The sequence below is a fragment of the Camelus bactrianus genome, chromosome 26 (genome assembly GCF_048773025.1).
Source record: "Camelus bactrianus isolate YW-2024 breed Bactrian camel chromosome 26, ASM4877302v1, whole genome shotgun sequence".
Lineage (NCBI taxonomy): Eukaryota > Metazoa > Chordata > Mammalia > Artiodactyla > Camelidae > Camelus > Camelus bactrianus.
In genome coordinates this window covers 20,061,390-20,082,001 of record NC_133564.1, presented here as the reverse complement: position 1 = coordinate 20,082,001, position 20,612 = coordinate 20,061,390, and the positions used below count along the sequence as shown (strand labels likewise).

The following is a 20,612-nucleotide window of genomic DNA, read 5'->3' as shown; positions in this document are numbered from 1 at the left end:
AGGTAGAATCAGGTATGATTAACCAGGAATGCTTTATTATCGAATTCGAATTTTCAGACAAGAAGGAATAGACAACGGTGGAAGATGTTTCAAATACAAGAAATAAGGAACAAAGACCAATAAACAAACAAACAAACAAACCGAACTTCACCTGTAAGTAAAAACTAAACTAAGTGCCATGGAACTAAGACTTTTTACCTTTTCCCCCATAGCTGGGACACAGTGTGCAGCTACGGATGAGTGAGCAATCTTTACAAGCTGCTGTGAATACAAGCCAGCAAGTAAAAATGAAAGCTGCACCATTAAACTAGATTAGATTTTTTTTTTTTTAATCAACCAGTCTTCACACTGGAAAGACGTCACCCAGGTGGAACAATTAGAGTCTGACAAGTCTTAAGAAACCTCAGGTCACTTTGCTTTAGGTCATAAGCTCCTTCATGTGATCTCGGTCTGTGAACACAGAGCTCTTCGTCACATTCTTTATTTGAAAAGTTGAGACTATTCAAGACACTTGGTACACTGCTGAGCTGAACTTGGAGTTACTGTGCAAGGTTTTTTTTTTTTTTCATGCTGTCATTTGTAATGTTCTGTGAGAATCTTTGGGATTAAAGTTTTGGCCACAATGTTGCTTCACTTTTTAAAGCCTGGTTTTCCTTGCAAAACTAAAATCTGTGAACTTAGTCCAAGAATAACATCTTTACTGGAAGCAACACTTGTATTTTCTTATAAAGTACTTCTGAATTAATAAAATACTAGCATCAGTGTGTAAAAAATAAGACAGATGTTAACTGGACTTATTGTGATCCTCTTGCAGTGTAAACAAATAGCAAATCATTATGCTGTATGCCTGAAACTGATGGACCGCGATATGTCAATCATAGCTCAATAAAATTTTTTCTCAAAAAAAGAGTAAGAAGAAACAAACTGTTGAAAGGCAGTGAAGCTTGGATACAGTCACATGAAACCATTCCTTTGATTCATTCATTCTAGGCACAGCCAGCGTGCACCTTTACTCTGAGCCAGTTCTGGCTGCTGGGGATTCAGCAGTGGACAAGACAGCCAGTGCCCACAAGGGGCATGCACTGTGTCTGGGAATGTGGGGGGAGGGGTAAGGAAACAGGCCATAACAAACAAGCAAGCAAGCAAGCAAGCAAAAGAAAAAAAAATTGCATGCGTGCACACCAGAAGCTGCTAGGAAGGAAATTCAAGCAAGATAAGCAGTTGGGTGGAGAAGGGCACCTGCATGTCCAACAAAATGACTGGATATTGCAGTAAAGACCAAAGGAAGTAAGAGAGCCAGCCACAAAGCCACGAGGAAACCTGGGAGAAGAGCATCCCAGACAAAAGGAACAGCCGCAAGGCCTTGAGCAGGGCTGAGCAAACAGATCTTCAACAAGTGGAGACATTCCAAGGTCTTGGCTTACAGTGATTTTATATATATATATTTTTTCAATATTGCAATATTTTTTGTTTACTTAATTCTTTCCTACAATGTTAAGTTCTATGTAACTAAGGAGCCTATCTTGTTCACCACTGGATGGATCTCCAGGGCCTATAACAGTAGCTGGCTTACAGGGAGCACTCGAGGAAGAGCTGTTGAAGGTCCAGGTGAACGAATAAATGCACGTATAGGGTCTTTGCATCGATCTGCTCAGCCCAGGAAGGCAGAATCCCTTCCATAAACCTCCACCATCGCATGGGCCGAACAGCTCGCTCCCATGTGGAGGCCAAGTGCGCCTCGAACATTCGAAATAATTTGTGCTTTGCTATATGCCCTAAGGAATGAAACTTTCCTTCAGAGGTTGGCAATAAATTCCTTTCTCCGGGAATCTGTGATAAGCTGTGTTTTAATACATGAAAAAGAGGAGAAAAGTAAACACACAATTTTTATAAGGTTGTCATAGCCTGCCACAAAACGTTAAGTGGGGGTTATTTTTAAACTATTTTAAATGGTTGTGGGAGGAAGGGTTGGGTTTAAGTCCTGGGAAGTACTTTAACTCCCAAAGGCTTCAGCTAGCTGTCCACCAGGGGAAAGGGCACTAGGAAAAAAAAAAAAAAAAAGCAGTTTAGACTGTTCCTGGCTTAAGAAATATGGTACAAAATGAGCTTCTTGGCCTCCCTCAGAGCGCAACAGAAGAACACAAAACTGAACCATCACACGGGAGAGAGTCCCGGAATCCTGGGTGTTTGGTCAAGAGGTTTAATTTCATGCATACTTCTCAGCTTGTCCTGTTCAGGATGGAAAAACCAGTAAAAATAAACCTTAAATAAGGATGAGAAAATATACGTACACCTGTTCTGTGAAAAGAAGCATTCCAGACACTGTTTGCCTGTGGAGATCTGACAGAAGTGATGACCAAATGAAATCAGTCAGTAATGTGAGTTCAACTGGGAAACGCTGAAATTCACTAGTAAATAATGTCCAAAGTGGCCACACATAGAGGGGTTACAGCTTCATGTCTTGATCGCTGCTCACAAGCATTCAACTATTTCAAGGTGTATAATGCCTTAATTGTACCCTTCTTGAAAGCTTTAATGGAAGCACAAATCTTACCATGTTACTTTCATCCACTAAAAAAAAAAAAAAAACCAACAAAACAAAGTGTGTTTCTTCATCACACATCTTCTTCAAAAGACTCTCCCTCAGGAATCCTGGGTGATGGCACTGAGACTTCTCCAGGGAACAAAGGCCACTGCGGAGGCTTCCTTTCCTAAAATCCATGTGTTTGAAGAAGTTAATGTTTTTATAAAAGAAAAATAAGCTCTCAAGTATGGGTGTGAACTAGAGCTGGGTTATAGGAAGGCACCCTTAGCGTGCCTTCAGAGGAAAAAATATTCAAACCCATTGTGTAGTAAGGAAGTGAATGAGTAAGACAAATGAAACGTTTGGAGTAAGAAAAATGTGTTTATTCTCAAATTTCATAGAAGTTCTTTCAGCATACAAACCTGTGACCACCTCCTTTTGCAAAGATCTTGATAATAAAAATAATAAAAACAGCTAAAATGTACAAAATGCCAGCATTATTAAGTGTTTTAAACGTATTCTCTCATTTAAGTCTTGAGAGACAGCCTTGAGTTACAGATAAGGAAATCAAGGCTTTGAGAAACTTCAAATGACACACTCAAGATCATATACGTTGCTACAGCAACCAAGACTGGGTGGTGTAAGTTAAGGATAGACATGGTGATCAAAGGAATAGAACTGAGAGTTCAGTGAGAAACCCAGGCATATGTGGTTTGTGCAACTAGAGTGAACTGATTTTCTACAAGGGTGCCCAGATAATTAAAGGGAATGAGAAAAGTCTTTCAATAAATGGTGCTGGGACAACTGGAATCCCACATGCAAAAGAATAAATGTAGACCACTATCTTACACCATATACAAAACTGAACCCAAAATGGATCAAAGACCTATACAGCGTAAATCTTTGTGACCTTGGATTAGGTAATGGTTTCTTAGCTATGGCACCTAAAGCACAAGCAATCAAAGAAAAAATAGGTAAATTGGACTTGGTCAAAATTAAAAATTTTAGTGCTTCTAAGGACAACAATAAGAAAGTGAAAAAAAAACCCCACAGAATAGAAGAAAATATCTGCAAGTTATATATCTGGTACAGATCTGGTATCAAGAATATTCAAAGACTTACAACCCAACAATAAAAAGACAGATGACACAACTGAAAATGAACAAAAGCCTAGAACATAATAACACAGAAGAAAATCTTGATGATTATGGGTTTGGTAATGACTTTTGAAATACAACACCAGAGGCATCATCTACAAAAGAAAGAACTGAAAAGCTAGATTTAATTAAAATTTAAAACTTCTGCTTTGCAAAAGACCCTGTCAGGAAAAAATGAAACGACAAGCCACACTGGGAGAAAATATTTGCAAAATACATTTCTGATAAGAAAAAACAACTTGATTAAAAATGAGCCAAAGACCTTCGTAGACATATCACCAAAGACAAACAGATGGCAAAAAAGTGTACGCTCTACATCATGCATCATCAAGGAAATGCAAATTAAAACAACGAGATACACTACACACTGATGAGAATGGCCAAAATCCAAAACACTGACAACACGAAATGCTGACAAGGATGTGGAGCAACCGAAACTCCCATTCATTGCTGGCAGAAATGCAAAACGGTATAGTCACTTTGGAAGAAAGTGTAGCAGATTCTTACAAAACTAAACATACTCTTCCCATGTAATCCAGCAACCACTTTCTTTGGGATTTATTCAAAGGAGCTGAAAACTTATGTCTACACAAAAACCCATACAAACGCTTATAGCAGTTTTATTAATAATTGCTAAAACTTGGAAGCAACTAAGAAGTCCTTCAGTAAGCGAGTGAATAAATAAACTGTGATACATCCACAGAATGGCATACTATTCAGCACTAAAGAGAAATGAGCTATCAAGGCAAGAAAGGACATGGAGGAAACTTACAGGCATATCACTAAGTAAAAGAAGTCAACTTGAAAAGGTTACATACTGTATGATTCCAAATATATGACATTCTAAAACAGGTAAAACTATGGACACACAAAAGATCAGTGGGTGCCAGGGGTTGAGAAGGGAGGGATGAACAGGTGGGACACAGGAATTTTAGGGCAGTGAAGCTGCTCTGTATGACACTGTGTAATGATGGATACATGTTATAATAAATTTGTCCAAACCCAGAATGTACAACACCAAGAGTGAACCTTAATGTAAACTACAGACTTTGGGTGATAATGATATATTAATGTAGATTAACCAATTACAACAAATGTACCACTCTGGTGGGGGGAAGCTATGCATGTGTGAAGGAGGGGGAATGAGGAAAATCTCTGTACTTTCTGCTCAGTATTGCTGTGAATCTAAAACTCCACCTAAAAAAGGTCTCTTAAAAAATAAGCAACGGATTTGAATAACTATTTCCCCAAGAAAGATATGAAAATAGCTAATCAGCACATCAAAGGATGCCCAACATCATTAGCTATCAAGGAGATGCAGATCAAACCACCGTGAGATAACACTGCACACCCATCAAGATAGTTATGATAAAAAAGACAGACAATAACAGTGCTGGTGAGGATGAGGAGAAACTGGAACCCTCATGCATTGCTCTTGAGACTATAAAACGAGGCAGCCTCTTTGGAAAACAGTTTGTTCATTTCTCAAAAGATTAAACATATAGTTACCATATAACCCAGTAATTCCAATCCTAGGTATATACCAAAGAAAACTGAAAACTTATATTCACACAAAAAAACTTATATATACATATTCACAGCAGCAGTATTCATAACAAGCAAGAAGAGGAAACAACCCCAAAATCCATCAACTGAAGAATGAATAAACAAATGTCAGTGAATCTACACAATGGAATATTATTCAGCAATAAAAAAGAATGATGTGCTGATACAGGCTACAATATGGGTGAATCTTGAAAGCGTTATGCTCAATGAAAGAAGCCAGTTACAATAGACCACATACAATCTGATTCCATTTATATAAAATGTCCAGAACAGGCAAATCTGTGCAGGCAAAAAGTAGATTAGTGTTTTCAGGAGTGTAAGGAGAGAGAAATGAATTAATGGGTATGAAGTTGGGTATTCATAACATGTACAAAGTTTCTCTTGGGGGTGATGAAAATGTTCTGAAATTAGATGGATAGTAATGATGGTTAAACAACATTGTGACTATAACAAAAGCCACTGAAGTTGTACGCCTTAAAAGGGTAAATTTTATGTTACATGAATTATTTCTCATTTTTAAAAATTATGCCAAAATTTTTTTAAAAATCATATATCTAATAAGAATTTATATTGTGGTCACTTGACTTCAGAGCCACACTGTCCCCCAACGATAATGCTAACAGTTGGTGTACCTTTGCCAAATTGAGTATAGTTGGCATTCATTCCTTCATTCAACACATTCACTCACTCAGTATCTACTGAGCACTGGTTATGTGCCAGGCAATGTTTTTGCTTCTTTTTTTAAATTTTGGCAAAATACACATAACATAAAATTTACCATTTTAACCATTTTAAAGTGTACAATTCAGTGGCATTAAATACATTCATGGTGTTGTATAACCACCACCAATATTTCCAAACTGTTTCATCACTTGAAACAGAAACTTTACATCTGTTAAGTAATAACTTTCATTTTCCCCTGTTAACCTTTACTCTACCTCTGTCTCTAAGAAAGTTGTCCATTCTAGACATCTCATGAAAGTAGAATCATACAATAGCTGCCCTTCTGGCCTATTTCACTCAGCAAAACATTGTAGGGATTCATGTATTTTGTAGTATGAATCAGAACTCTCTTTTAATGACTACATAATATTCCGCTAAATGTATGTACCACATTTTGTTTACGCATTCTGTTGTTGCTGGAAACTTAGATTGTTTCTATCTTTTGTCTATTGTGAATAATGCAGCTGTGAACATGGGCATACAAGTATCTGTTTGTGCCCCTGTGTTTAAGTCTTTTAGGCATATACCAAGGAGTGGAATTGCTGGGTAATACAGTAGTTCTGTTTAAGTTTTTGAGGGACTGCCAAACTGCTTTCCACAGCAGCTGCACCATTTTACATTCCCACCAGCAATGTCCAAGAGTTCCAATTTCTCTACATCCTTGCCCACACTTGTTATTTTCAGTCTGGTTTTTTGGGGGTGTTTGTTTGTTTGTTTGTTTTACAATAGCCATCCTCATGGGTATGAAGCAGTATTTCATGGTGGCTTTGATTTGCATTTCCCTAATAGCTAGTGATGTTGGACATCTTTTCATGTGTTTATTGGTCATTTGCGTATCTTCTTTGGAGAAATGTCTGTTCAAGTCCTTTGCCCAGCTTTTAATTGAGCTGCTTGTTTTTTGTTCTTATTGTTGAGTTATAAGTGTATTTGTTTGCTTTTTGAAAACAGATGCAAATACCTGAAACACAGAGAGCAGAGCAAAACAGAATCCTGCATATTACAAAGGAACCATCTAGCAGAACTTTAAATATTACACTCCTCTCATGCTGGGAAATGTGTCTGTTTACAGTGCATCTTGATAAATGATAGGCAAATTTGGTAAAGGAAAAAGTTAAACTATTGGGAATAAACATTATTTATGTACAAGATACACAATTCAATATTCAATTGAAAATAATTCAACATGAATTAGCCCTTAAAAACAATGAAATCCATAGGTAACTCTGACTGAACACACAAGCACATGATTTATGAGAAAATTTCCCAGAATTTGTATTTAATGACTGAATTTGTTCACATCAGACTATTTTCAAAAGGGTTTGCAACCTTAATAAAATAATTTTAAAAAAGAAACAGCCCTATTTATAAAGTATGCCACTCTTGTACTGTCATTCTGTGGTTCCCTCAGGGGGTACACAGGTCTTACCAAGGAACTCGCCTTTGAGTCTAACAGGCATCTCAAACTCAACATGTCCAAAACTGAGCCCCGGGCTCCCTCCCACCTCATTCCCCATCCTCTCCTCCTGTAGCTTTTCCATCTCAGCAATCCACACTTCCAGAGCTGGGACAAATAACCTTGGCATTATCCTTGACCCCTCCTTTTCACTCCTTTCACATCTGCTCCACCAGTCAATCCTCGCCACTCTACTTGTAAAATATATCCAGTTTCTTCCCATCTCCATCACTACCCCCTGGTCCCCTCTTTCCATCTGTGCCTACCCTCCCACCCCCACCCAGTTTATCTTTGCCCAACATCCTGTTAAATGTGAGTCAGAGCTTGGACCCCTTCTGTGGATCTCCTGACACCTCTGCTCTCCCCAAATCTCACTTCTCACCATTACCCTGCTCAACAGCACTGTCTTTCTGCTATTCCTTGAAGACTCCAAGCACACTCCTGCCTCTGGACCCTTGCACTAGACATTCCCTCTCCTTTCCTTAGGTAAGTGGGTGTCTTGCTCCCTCACTTCAAGGTCTCGGGTCAAATGTCACTTTTTAAAAAATATTTTTACTTAAGTATAGTCAGTTTACAATGTTGAATCAATTTCTGGAGTATAACATAATGCTTCAGTCATATAAGAACGTATGTATATTCGTTTTCATATTCTTTTCAAATGTCATTTTATCGGGAAGGTTGTATTATCAGTATATGTCAAATAATCATCCTAACTCACTCCCACCAACACTCCTCTCTTTCTTGTATTTTGCTGTTTTTCTTCATACCATTTTCTCCAACACACACATACATACACACACCCCACACACATACAAGTTATATTCCGCTAATTGTAAAGCTACCTGGCAGCTACCTGCATTTATATGGTATAAAATGAATACATATTCTTAAGGTCTACAACACACTATGTGTCCTGACACCCAACCTGCACTCAGAACAACCAGACTTTAACTAAGCTCTTGCTAAATCTACTAAAAGTGTAAGCCACAGTGCCAGAGAGATACGAGCAATATGAAGAAGCAGAGGAACCACTCCCAATTAAAAGATCAAGAGAAATCCTCTGAAAGCACAATCAAGGAAATAGACACTAATGGCCTACTAGATCAAGATTTCAAAAAAGGAGTGATCAAAGTACTAAAGGAACTAAAAGAAATATTGTTATTGTTTAGAGATATAAAATATGTCAAAAATGAAACAGAAGCTATAAAGAAGAACCAAGTAGAATTAGTAAACTCATTTGCTGAGATGAGAGCTGACCTAAAGGCTGTGCAAAGCAGACTAGATAATGCAGAGGAACGAATAAGTGACCTAGAAAACAGGACAACAGAAAGCACCCAATCAGAACAGCTGAGAGAAAAGCAAATAAAAACCAATGAAAACAATATAAGGGACCTATGGGATAATATAAAGCATGCCAATCTATGCATAATGGGGGTTCCAGAAGGGGAAGAAAGAACAAAGGGGATTGAAAAGGTATTTGAAGAAATTATGACTGAAAACTTCCCAAACCTAAAGAAGGAATCAGATATCCAAGTACAGGAGGCTCAGAGGGTCCCAAACAGGAAGAACTCAAACAGACCCACACCAATACATATCATAATCAAGATGGCCAGAGTCAAGGATAAAGAAAGGATTCTCAAGGCAGCAAGAGAAAAACAGTGAGTGAGTTACAAGGGAACCCCCACAAGGCTCTCAGCTGATTTCTCTACACAAACACTACAGGCCAGAAGGGAGTGGCAAGATAGATTCAAAGTCCTGAATGAAAAAAAGGTGAAGCCTAGGATACTCTATCTAGCAAGGCTATCCTATAGAATAGAAAGAGAGAGAAAGAACTTCCCAGACAAGCAAAAACTGAAAGAGTTTAGCAACACTAAACCCATGCTAAAAGAAATATTCACAGGTCTACTCTAAATAGAAAAGAAGCAGGATGCTACAAAAATGAGAAACTTACAACTGGAAAGGAGATAACTGCCATGAATTACAAAAAGAATAAACACAAAATTGTAAAAGAAGACATCTAAATCAATAAGAGTGGGAGAGGGAAGCAAGGAAAGCCACTGTGGAAAACAGTATGGAGATTCCTCAAAAGACTAGGAATAGACTTACCATATGACCCAGGAATCCTGCTCCTGGGCATATATCCAGAAGGAACCCTACTTCAAAATGACACCTGCACCCCAATGTTCACAGCAGCACTATTTACAATAGCCAAGACATGGAAACAGCCTAAATGTCCATCAACAGATGACTGGATAAAGAAGATTTGGTTTATTTATACAATGGAATACTACTCAGCCATAAAAACCGACAACATAACGCCATTTGCAGCAACATGGATTTTTCTGGAGAATGTCATTCTAAGTGAAGTAAGCCAGAAAGAGAAAGAAAAATATATGAGATCACTCATATGAGGAATCTAAAAAAAAAAAAAAAAAAAAAAAAACAGAAATACAAAACAGAAACAGACTCATAGACATAGAATATAAACTTGTGGTTGCCAAGGGGGCGGGGGTGGGAAGGGACAGACTGGGATTTTAAAATGCAGAATAGATAAACAAGATTACACTGTATAGCACAGGGAAATATATACAAGATCTTGTGGTAGCTCATAATGAAAAAAAATGCGACAATGAATATACATATGTTCATGTATAACTGAAAAATTGTGCTCTACACTAGAATTTGACACACTGTAAAATGACTACTACTCAATAAAAAAAAGTAAAAAAATAAAAAATAAAAATTAATCTACTAAAAGTGAGGATTTCACAAAGTGTGGGTGATTCTTGAAGAATGCTTAACCACAACCTCTGAGATTATCTGGCTCAGACAATCCATTTTCACTTGGAAAACTAAAGCAAACATTGACTGCCAAAGCTATACTTTCAACTGGCATCTTTCACCATAACAAACTTATCAGCTTTGTTTTTGTAGTGAGGTAGTGTATTTGATTACACAGATTGCCTCCCCAATATTGTTAAATACTGGGTAATAAAAGAGTCCTTAACAATTGGGCCATAATATGTCTTCAGACAGACCTAAATTGAAACAAAATGTTGACCTTGGTTCTTTTGATCACATCAAGCTGCAATAATAAGAAAAACCAAGGGGACCATGTGGTCCCACAGAGGCAGCCCACTGGCCTCAAGGTAAAATGCACGCAGAGCTGGGGCCTGGACCTGAAAGTGTGCGGGCGCTGAAACCACGACCCCATTCACGCTCCCCTCTCCTCGGCCCAGCACAAGGCAGCAGAGCTGCTGAGAACACGTGCTCTGCAGCTAAACTGTCCGGTTACTCCTCACCCTGCCCTGCAAAGCTGACTGAATTTATTCCGCCTCAGTTTCCTCGTCTGTAAAATGGGGAAAATAGCAGCACTCACCTAACAGGCTCACTGTGAGGACCAGCACACAGCCAGGCCCACTCAAGGATCTTCCTCCATCAGTACCACCACAGCATCGCTACTGCTACCAACAGCCACCAAAAGCATATCCAATCTCAGCATAAACAAATCCACAGAAATGAATGAGAAACCAGACTGCGTAAGATCACCCTCAAGAATAATGAAAGTTCCCCTGCTACACTGGTAGAGCAGCCACAAATCTAGAAGAAAATCTAGCAGAAGACATCAAAAATCTACAAGAAATGTACAGAAATGGTACCTGAAAACACACTTAAGAAACTTAATCTGAGGCAACAACCTTAAATACACCGATGTCTATCACAGTTATTTGTTCTAGTGACAAAACGGAGACAAATTAAATAGTAAACAGGAAGGCAGAGACTTTGTCGAAAACTCTAAAATGTCTGAAATTTTAATCTGCTTGCAGATTAATTTAACTGCAGATTAAAATAAATTAGCTTGCCGCAGACCCACAGATGCTGACAGAAGACACAAGACTCCTGGCTCAGAAACAAAGGACTTCATTGCTCTCTGCACAGTGGGGAGCAGGGGCGCCACGTCCGAGGGACACGCGGAGCAGCCCAGCGGATGCTGCACACAGAGCCGCGAGTCACAGGCAGGAAACTCAGAGCTCAGGGCGTGAGACACGCCAGTCTTCCAGAAGGGCTGCTAACAACCCTGACCAACCTCTGTCCCAGGGGGAAACATTCTTCACTATCCCGGACAGCAAACAAATCTCCCCTTTGCCCAGGGGAGACACTACTTCTCTCTTCCAAGGCTGGTTGCTATAAAATCACCCTTGAAAAGACAGTTCAGAACAAAAGTGCTGAAATGTTTAAGACTCACAGAGAATTAACCACCTCCCAACACTAAATAACTTCTAATGCATCCACACAGTGTGAGGCCGTGCGGTCAAGACAAATCTCCTTTCAGAAGAGTGTTTATTATAGTGTGAGAAAAATACTAAGAGTATACTGACATACAAAAACAGGTTTTCACTCCCCCCAAATTACATACACACACACACACACAGAGAAAACTAATCTCATTTTGTTTTATATTGTTTTCCTGTTTACATATAAAGAAAAGGGCTGACAATATACACAAAATTAACAGCAGTTCTTCTTGGCTGTTGAGATTATGCATGGCTTTTACTTTCTTTCTGCTCTTTTGAACCAAATTTTATATAATATTTCTATAATTTTTGAATCATTAAAAAAAAGGCTTTAAAAAAAATAGACATGGATATGACACCAAAAGCACAAATGACAAAAGAAAAACTGGATAAGGTGGACTTCATCAAAATTCAAAACTTTTGTGTTTCAAAAGACACCATCAAACAGTGAAAAGAAAACTGAGAAAGGGAGACATCTGCAAGTCGTACATCTGATTAGGGGTTTGTATTCATAATATGTAAAGCTCAGTAATTAAAGAGACAAATAATCCAATTAAAAATGAACAAATGGTGCATGTATCTTTCCAAGTTACAGTTTTCTCTGGATATATGTCCAGGAATGGGATTGCTGGAACACATGGTAAACTCTATTTTTAGTTTTTTAAGGAACCTCCATACGGATCTCCCTAGTGGCTGCACCAATTTACATTCCCACCGACAGTGTAGGAGGGCTCCCTTTGCTCCACACCCTCACCAGCATTTATTATTTGTAGACTTTTGGCGACGGCCATTCTAACCAGTGTAAGGTGATACCTCACTGTGGTTTTGATTTACATTTCTCTAATAACTAGCGATACTGAGCATCTTTTCAAGTGCCCATTGGCCATCTGTACATCATCTTTGGAGAACTGTCTATTTAGGTCTTCTGTCCATTTTTTGATTGGGTTGTTTGGGATTTTTTTGATACTGAGCTATATGAGCCGTTCGTGTATTTTAGAAATAAATTCCTTGTCAGTCACATTGTTCACTAATATTTTCTTCCATTCCGTAGGTTGTATTTTCATTGCATTTATGGTTTCCTTTGCTGTGCAAAAGCTTTTAAGTTTAATTAGGTCTCATTTGTCTATTTTTGTTTTTATTTCCATTACTGTAGGAAATGGATCAAAAAAATACTGCTGCGATTTATGTCAGAGTGTTCTGCTTATGTTTTTCTCTAGGTGTTTTACAGCATCCGGTCTAATACTTAGGTCTTTAATCTGTTTTGAGGTTATTTTTGTATATGGTGTTAGAGAACGTTCTAATTTCATTCTTTTACATGTAGCTTTCCAGTTTTCCCAGCACCACTTATTGAAGAGACGGTCATTTCTCCACTGTATATTTTTGCCTCCTTTGACCATAAGTGCATGGATTTATGTCTGGGTTTTCTAACCTGAAAACTCTAATTTAAAAAGATTCATGCATCTCAATTTTCATAGCAGCACTATTTACAACAGCTGAGACATGCAAGCAACCTAAATGTTCGTTGACAGATGACTGGATAAAGAAGATGTGGTATATTTATACAATAGAATACAACTCCGCCATAAGAAAAGAATGAAATAATGCCATTTGCAGCAACATAGATGGACCTAGAAATTATCATATTAATTGAAGTCAGTCAGAGAAAGACAAATATCATATGATATCACACGTGGAATCTAAAGAAAAATCATAGAAATGAAATTATTTACAAAATGGAAATAGATTCACAGACAGAAAAAGTTATGGTTACCAAAGAGGAAGGAGGTGGGGAGACATAAATTAGGAATTTGGGATTAACATATGCACACTACTATATATAAAACAGACAAACAATAAGGACCTACTATATAGCACAGAGAACTATATTCAGTATCTTGTAATAACCTAAAATGGAAAAGAATCTGAAAAAGAATAGATACATGTAAGTGAATCACTTTGCTATATACCTGAAACTAGCATATTATAAATCAGCCATATTTCAGTTAAAAAATAAAATCACACACACAAAAACCAAACCCAAAGGATTTGAATAGACAGTTCTCCAAAGAAGATATACAAATGATCACTAAGCACACAAAACGATGCTCAACATAATTAGTCATTACAGAAATGCAAATAAAAAACCAAGATGAATATCACTTCACACCCACTAGGGTGAATAAAAGGGAAAGACAATAACAAGTGTTGGCAGGGACATGAAAAAACTGGAACCTTTACGCATTGTTGGTGGGATCTTAAAATTATGCAGTCACTTCCAGAAAATAGTTTGGCAGTTCCTCAAAACGTTAAACATGGGGTTACCACCTGATCCAGCAATTCCACTTCTAGAGAAGTGACATTCCACCTAAGAGAAATAAAAACATGTGCCCACACAAAAATTTGCATACAAAAGTTCACAGCAGCATTATCCAGCACAGCCAAACAACAGAAACAACACAAACGTCCAACGACCAATGAACGGATAAACAAAACGTGGTATGTGTACAGGACAGATAAAAAGAAACAAAGTACTGTACACGCTACAACTTGAATGAACCTTCAAACATTATGCTAAGTGAAGACAGCAAGCCACAAAAGACCACATATTCCATGATTCAATTTACATGAAATGTCCAGAAAAGGTAAATACACAAAGACAGAGAGTGCATTAGTGGTTACTGCAAGTGGCAGGAGGGAGAAATGGGGAGTTACTGCTGATGGGTGTGGGGGTTCTTGTTGGAGTGACACGTTCAGAAATTAGATGGTTGTGATGGTTATGTAACTGTGTACATACAAAGAAGCACAGAACTGCATACTTTAAAAAGAGTTAATTTTATAGTATGTAAATTCTCTCAGTAAAGCTGATTTTAAATATACACACACCACACACACACACACACACAAACCAACTACTGAAACGGAGAAAAGATGTAAATAGATAATTCAGAAAAATAGCAAAATGGTCAATAAACATACTTTAGACAATGCTTCAATCGCACTAGAAATTTTTTTAAAATGATGAAATAATGAGGTGCCATGCCCTCTTTAGCAAATATTTTCTTAAAAATAATAAAGCAATGGTACACTGAGAAAGACACTATATCCTATTTCTGAAAACTGACATATTTTTGGAAAGTCATTAGTCAATATATATCAACCATAAAACTGTTCATCTCCTGTGACACAGTAAGTCCATCTAGGGTTGTATCCTAAGGGAATAGTGACATATGCAAATAATAATAAACAAGATAATTCACCATCATATTATTGGAACAGCCTTAAGGGGAAATGGTTAATGTGATAATGACATTTCCATAGGATAAAAAATTACACAGTCCTCTAAAAGCATGTTTTCAAAGACCACAATAGGGTCAGTTAAAAGAAGCACACTACAAAATCAAACTGGGTGATCCTGGATCCTAAACAAACAGTTTTTGAGTATTCATTCAAAGAAAAAAACGTCAGAAGGAAATATTCTCCAATATTAACAGTGGCTAATCTCTATGTTTTTCCCAATATAGGATCAAAAGTAAGCATAATTTCATAACCTGAAAATGCATTATTTTTTAGTGCTGATGGAATAGCCACACTGAGAGACACCAATAAAGCCAATCTCCTGGTAACTCTATTGATCTCTAGTACAGAAAGATCTTGTGAACAAGACCACTATTGTCAAACGGGAAAATGTCTTCCAGAAAGAACAAAGCATAAAAGGTAGCGATTACTTGGCCAGGATCCTAGACACATTAGCATCTATCTGGTACTAAACCAAACTCTGTGAAACACGTCAAGCTACCCTAAAAGCCCTGGAGGCTTTATATATGAGTAATACTTGAACCCAAATTATCCCTAAGCTTCTTGCAGGGTTTTTTCTTGCCAGAAAAAAAACTTTTTTCAGAGCGGCAAAGAAAGCCAGGCAGTGCAGTAGACTCTCAAAAGTCCACTGTGACAAGTACAGATAATGTTCGGTGGCCTCACTTCACCCAACTGCAAAGTAGCTTGTCCTGGGAACATTTTTCTTTTCCTATGCAGGAACCATTCTGGAAGAGAAACACCCAGCTCAGCATATGCTCTGTTCAAGGCTTCAGTTAAACACACACACATATCGAGAAAGGAAGATGAGGGAAGGATTCCAGATTATTTACGTGTGTCTGTCTCCTTAAACTGCACTCCAGAGACTGAATCAGAGCACAGAGCTGGGATGGACATCGCACAGTCTACCAAGAGGAAGTGAATGACTGTCATTGTAGTAGGAAAACAACTGTACATTCTACACACATTTCCTTTCCTCTGAAAATAAAACCCTGCTACCCTTATGGTAAATGTTACTTCAAACCTACAGTGTGTCAGACAAATTTTGTCTATACTCCTCACAAGCCACCTAACATGTGAAACCATGAAATCTAAGGCAGGCTACCCGCAGGGTATGATGGAAGCCAAAAACAACAATGAATATGACCATCAATAATTATACATTTTACAACACAATCTCTGTCAGCAGTATTGTTTCTGTTTTCCATTTAAACTAGGATAGTTTTGCACTTAAAAACATAAAATGCAATTGTTTAAAATATCAAATCACTATGTTGTGTAACAGGAACTAACTCAGTGATGAAGGTTAACTACATGATGTTTAACTTCAAAGAATCGTGTCATCATTTCTATCTTAATCGCTGCTAAGGTTTTCAGTGTCTCTGGAGTAGTAATGACTTATTACAATACGCCATATTTACACAACTGCCTGACAGCACCTCCAGTGCTCCCGGTCCTCCTTGGCGCCTGGCATGTTAAGACTCAGCTCTTCCAAGAAGGCTTCCCTCAACCTGTGTCGTGGAGTGGATCCCTCATCCATCCCCTCTCTGCCCACTGTCCCCTGGACACATCTCTCTCCAGATTTACAACCGCCTCCCTTCCACACCAAGAGCTCCCTGGTGCTTTCCGCTCCCAGGACCTAACACGGAGCCTCTTGCAGGAAAGGTTCTCAAATGCCTATGGAATGAAATGAATGGATAAATGGATCAGATCCACTAATCTCGGTAGTTTTTTATAATTTCTTCCACCTGCATTATCCTAAATATTAATGACTCTCAACTCAATGAAATTTCAGACAATCGTGCATTCCCCCCCATTTCTCTCATTCCTCATAGAAGGGGATCTCTGGTTTGAAGTAGCACACTGCCTAGAGGGTGTTTACAAAAACCACTTTTAAGAATAAGTGAGAACACTGCTTGCTCTTCAGGTTGGCACGCATGGCTTTGTACAGAATGAGTCTGAATAGATGAGAAAAGGCCTTCACTCCCCAAATTCCCATTCCACAGGAAAACAGCATCCAGGCTCAGGACACCCTATCACTCCTGCCATTGACATTCACATCAGGTATCATTTTTATCAAGAGCCCCCTTCATCATGACAAAGAAGAGATGCCCTTGGCAAGGGCAGAACGAGTCCATGAGTTAAACGCCTCATTCCGGAATCAATTATTTAGCACCACTTAAACCCTGAAAGCTTTGAGCCACCTATTTTGCGGTTTATAGCACTCTCCTCTAAGTTTACAGTTTCCTGATTGTGAAGTAACAACTTAATTCCATAGGGCAAAATCAATACAATTTAAACTTATTGTTGCAACTGACATTTTCCAGCAACCTAAAAGATTTATTCTTCCACTGACATGAGATCACTGTAAAGCTGCTTTTACAAACAGGCACTTTAGGAACCATTCCAGAATTTAGGAATGCGTTTTTCTTACTGGACTTACTGCAAAGCAATGGCCTCAAGAGATGAACAGGATCCCTGGGGCCTCCTAAGTTCTGACCACTCAGACCCAGCTTTGACTTAACTCTGTCAAGGGCCTAGATTTTGAACATGAGATCATCTGGACGCACAAGGAGTTGTAGTGGCAGTAAGGAGAGAGAGCCAATAGGCTTCTGAAATAGATTTTCTCACTAGGTTAGGGTTTTTATCAAAGAGGAATGTTTCTCATCTTTTTCATTCTAAATTATCTTACGAGTTCAACTACGAGTGGAAAGGTTGTTTGGTACAGCAGTCAATGTTCCCAGTGTTACTTAACTGAAATGATCAGGGACCAGTTGCTTTCGTTGAGTTGGCAAAAGCTGGTGTTTAAAACACAAGTAGACGAATCTGTAAGCTTCAACCCACTGGAAAAAGCAAGCAGATGGAAGGATTGATAATAACATTCAATCTACAGCGAACACTGACCACGAGTTCCGTGTAACAGCCACTGTAGCTGATGGCCTGCAGCTGGAGAAGCAGGCGGGCAAGTTGGGCGGGTCTGGACCCTTAGATTCAACAAGCGTCAATGCATTCGATTCACCTGCAAGTAACTAGTTTCCTCGCACCTGTCATTGGGAAAGCTTGTTTCTCTTTCAACTGCCCCGAGCAGCCAACAGGGAGGGGGAAAAAAAAAGCAGCAACCAGAAGGGAGCGTTTATCAGCAGAGAAGCAGCCCCATTACTCAACAGACAACTGGGGTTCCCTCCCGTCCACCCCTATGTCCACTGCGCACCCCCAAGGACAAGAGGTTAGATCCTGCAGCAGCCAACGCTAGGCCTGTGAGGCAGCAAGAGGAAGCCCAGCCTCCCGGGGAACCGGGAGATGCTCGGGCGCTGCCTCCTCCCTCCCTCGCGGGCGGTGCCGGTTCGGCCGGCGCAGGGCAGGGAAGCTGGGCCTCCGCGGGCTCAGCATCCCTCCTCCGGCTCCCGCTCGCCCTTCTCCGCCCGCACCCGTGCCACCAACCTTGGGCGTGCGGATGTGCTCCATGGCGGGCCCACGTCTGCAGGTCCCAGCCGGGCGCGGCCTCACGTACCTGCGCGCGTCTGCAGCGCGGCGGGAGGGGAGAGGGGAGGGGGCTTCGCGCCCGGGAGCCGGCGGGCCGCGGGCTTGGCTCCGCCCCCAGGTGCGGCGGCGCCCGCGCGAGGACGGCGTGCGGGACCCCGGGCGCCCGCGCGGCCCTAGAGCGCGCGCCCGTGCTCTCCCGCCACCTGCGCCGCCTGCCGCCGCCCCACCTAGTGTCTGCTGGGGTCGCCCTGGCAAGAGCCGCTCGCTTCCCTTCCAGAGGGGCAGCCAGCGTAAGACTGCGGGGCTGCTGCTCCCCAAGACACAATGGGGGCCTTGTGTCGGGTGTGGCGTCTTGGAGGAGAGATGGGACCACGCGCGGCTCCACACCGCCCATCGGCTTCCTTCCAGAGCGCCCCAGGATAGGTGGGACGTCAGGGTGGGGCCGGAAAAAGGCTGCCACAAGCGCTCCATATCCACTGTGGCCTAGTGGTTTCTGTCTGTATATTTCAGCACATGAGCAGCCGGCAGAGCATTTGGGAGGAGAGCAAAACTTTTAACAGCAGAAGTGTTAGCGGCCCAGGAGGTGCTATTAAGTCAGGCATCTCACATCCACCTGCGACTTCACTGTTGGAACTGTTGGAAGAGACGCTTTTCCTTGGCACCGTATTGAGTGCTCATTTGCCATCTTCCTTTAGCGCTAACTGAACTGGGAAATATAGATACAAAGCATCCATTACAAAGTATCCCTTTTCCGTTTACGATATTGCGTAGTTGTTGCCATCGTTATTATTAAGCCATCGGGAAAAGTCAAAGAGAAGAAATAGCCCCCTCCACCTTTTTTTCTTAAAACCCTATGTGTGCAACGATAACTGATAGATATTTCGTAAAACTGTACATAGTTCTTAGAATAATACCTATACAATGGTTTCCTAGCTTTTACTCATCTCTCTTTCCACCTGGATTGTAAAATTTTTTGGCTGTGACATTGTTCCTTATCTCTTTTTGTCCAGTACATGGTAGACATGTCACAGCCTTCCAAATAAATGTTTATTTACTCAGTACAATGTTGCTTTTTTTTTTTTTTTTAAATTTCCAAATCACCTTCACAGGTCTTTTATCATTTCATCCTCCTTCTGCTCTGGGTAGGAGGCAGTTTGGACAAGTACAATACACTGATGTTTGCATGTGACAAAACTGACCCAGAGGATAATTTCTTTATTACTATAAAAACACCAGGAATAGAGTCAGGAGCATTCTGGTTCCAGTTCAGCCTCTGGCTTAGGTCTCCTCATTTGTAAAATGAGAAAGTCACCAGCCTGAACGATCTCAAAGTTAACTTCCATCTCCAAATTCTATCAGTACTAGGAATTCTATATCCATTTTGAGGGGAGTGCATTCTGAATGGGATAATGATCTTAGAATTATATGATTTCAGGGCTCTCTAGCCCTCTACAAGTGGGCCAATCAGAGGTTTACTTGTTGAGTAATTTTTACATACAGGTATTTCTGACCTTACATATTACCATAGGTTTTTAAAGCACCCAGAACACACATTGGTAGGTGAAAATCCGAACTATTTCAATAGCCTAATACTAAGAAAAAATTTCCAGATTAGTTCACAAATACATCTTCCTTTAATCATAGCTATAAAATCAGCAGTAGATTAAAATGAGTCAAGAATTACATTCAAATTATTAGGATAAGTTAATGTACAATAAACTAAAACTAAAATGACAAAAGGGAAAGAAATCTCTATAAGCAAACATTTTGATCTGATAGAATAGTTTTCTGAGGAACCCTCCTCGACTTGTCCCCCAGCCCCATTTACTATCCAGCTTATTAGATCACAAACTGCATTTAGCCCAGACAGCCACGCTGCACTTTCTGGTACTTACACTGCCTCATATCACCACATTTCACTGCTTCTCTGAACCACCACCCAGTGGGGCAGAAGAGACTAGACAAAGCAGGAAGAGCTGGAGGGCAGTGAGGCAGGGGAACCCAGAGTACATTGTTGAAACTGCCGACTGTGTCGATCCTAAGAAGGGCAGAAAGTGAAATCAGCCATTCATTTAGTTAACAAACTTCGATATTAATGG

The 20,612-nt window shown here is 39.9% G+C and overlaps 1 protein-coding gene across 4 annotated transcripts in view; it reads right to left on the bottom strand.

The window, feature by feature from the left end:
- The window catches only part of MTMR7 (myotubularin related protein 7), a 131,738-nt gene that overhangs the window by 67,340 nt on the left and 43,786 nt on the right, over positions 1 to 20,612 (bottom strand). The window contains exon 1 of one of the 4 annotated variants that reach the window (XM_074353500.1): positions 18,472 to 18,751. The exons of 1 other annotated variant lie outside the window; for it this stretch is intronic. In XM_074353500.1, coding sequence (XP_074209601.1) covers positions 18,472 to 18,495 — 24 coding nt within the window. In that variant the 5' untranslated portion in view covers positions 18,496 to 18,751. Of the gene's footprint in view, positions 1 to 2,554; positions 2,738 to 18,471; positions 18,752 to 20,612 lie in introns of those variants that run through there. 2 more of the 4 variants (XM_074353501.1, XM_074353499.1) reach the window with 2 other exon arrangements.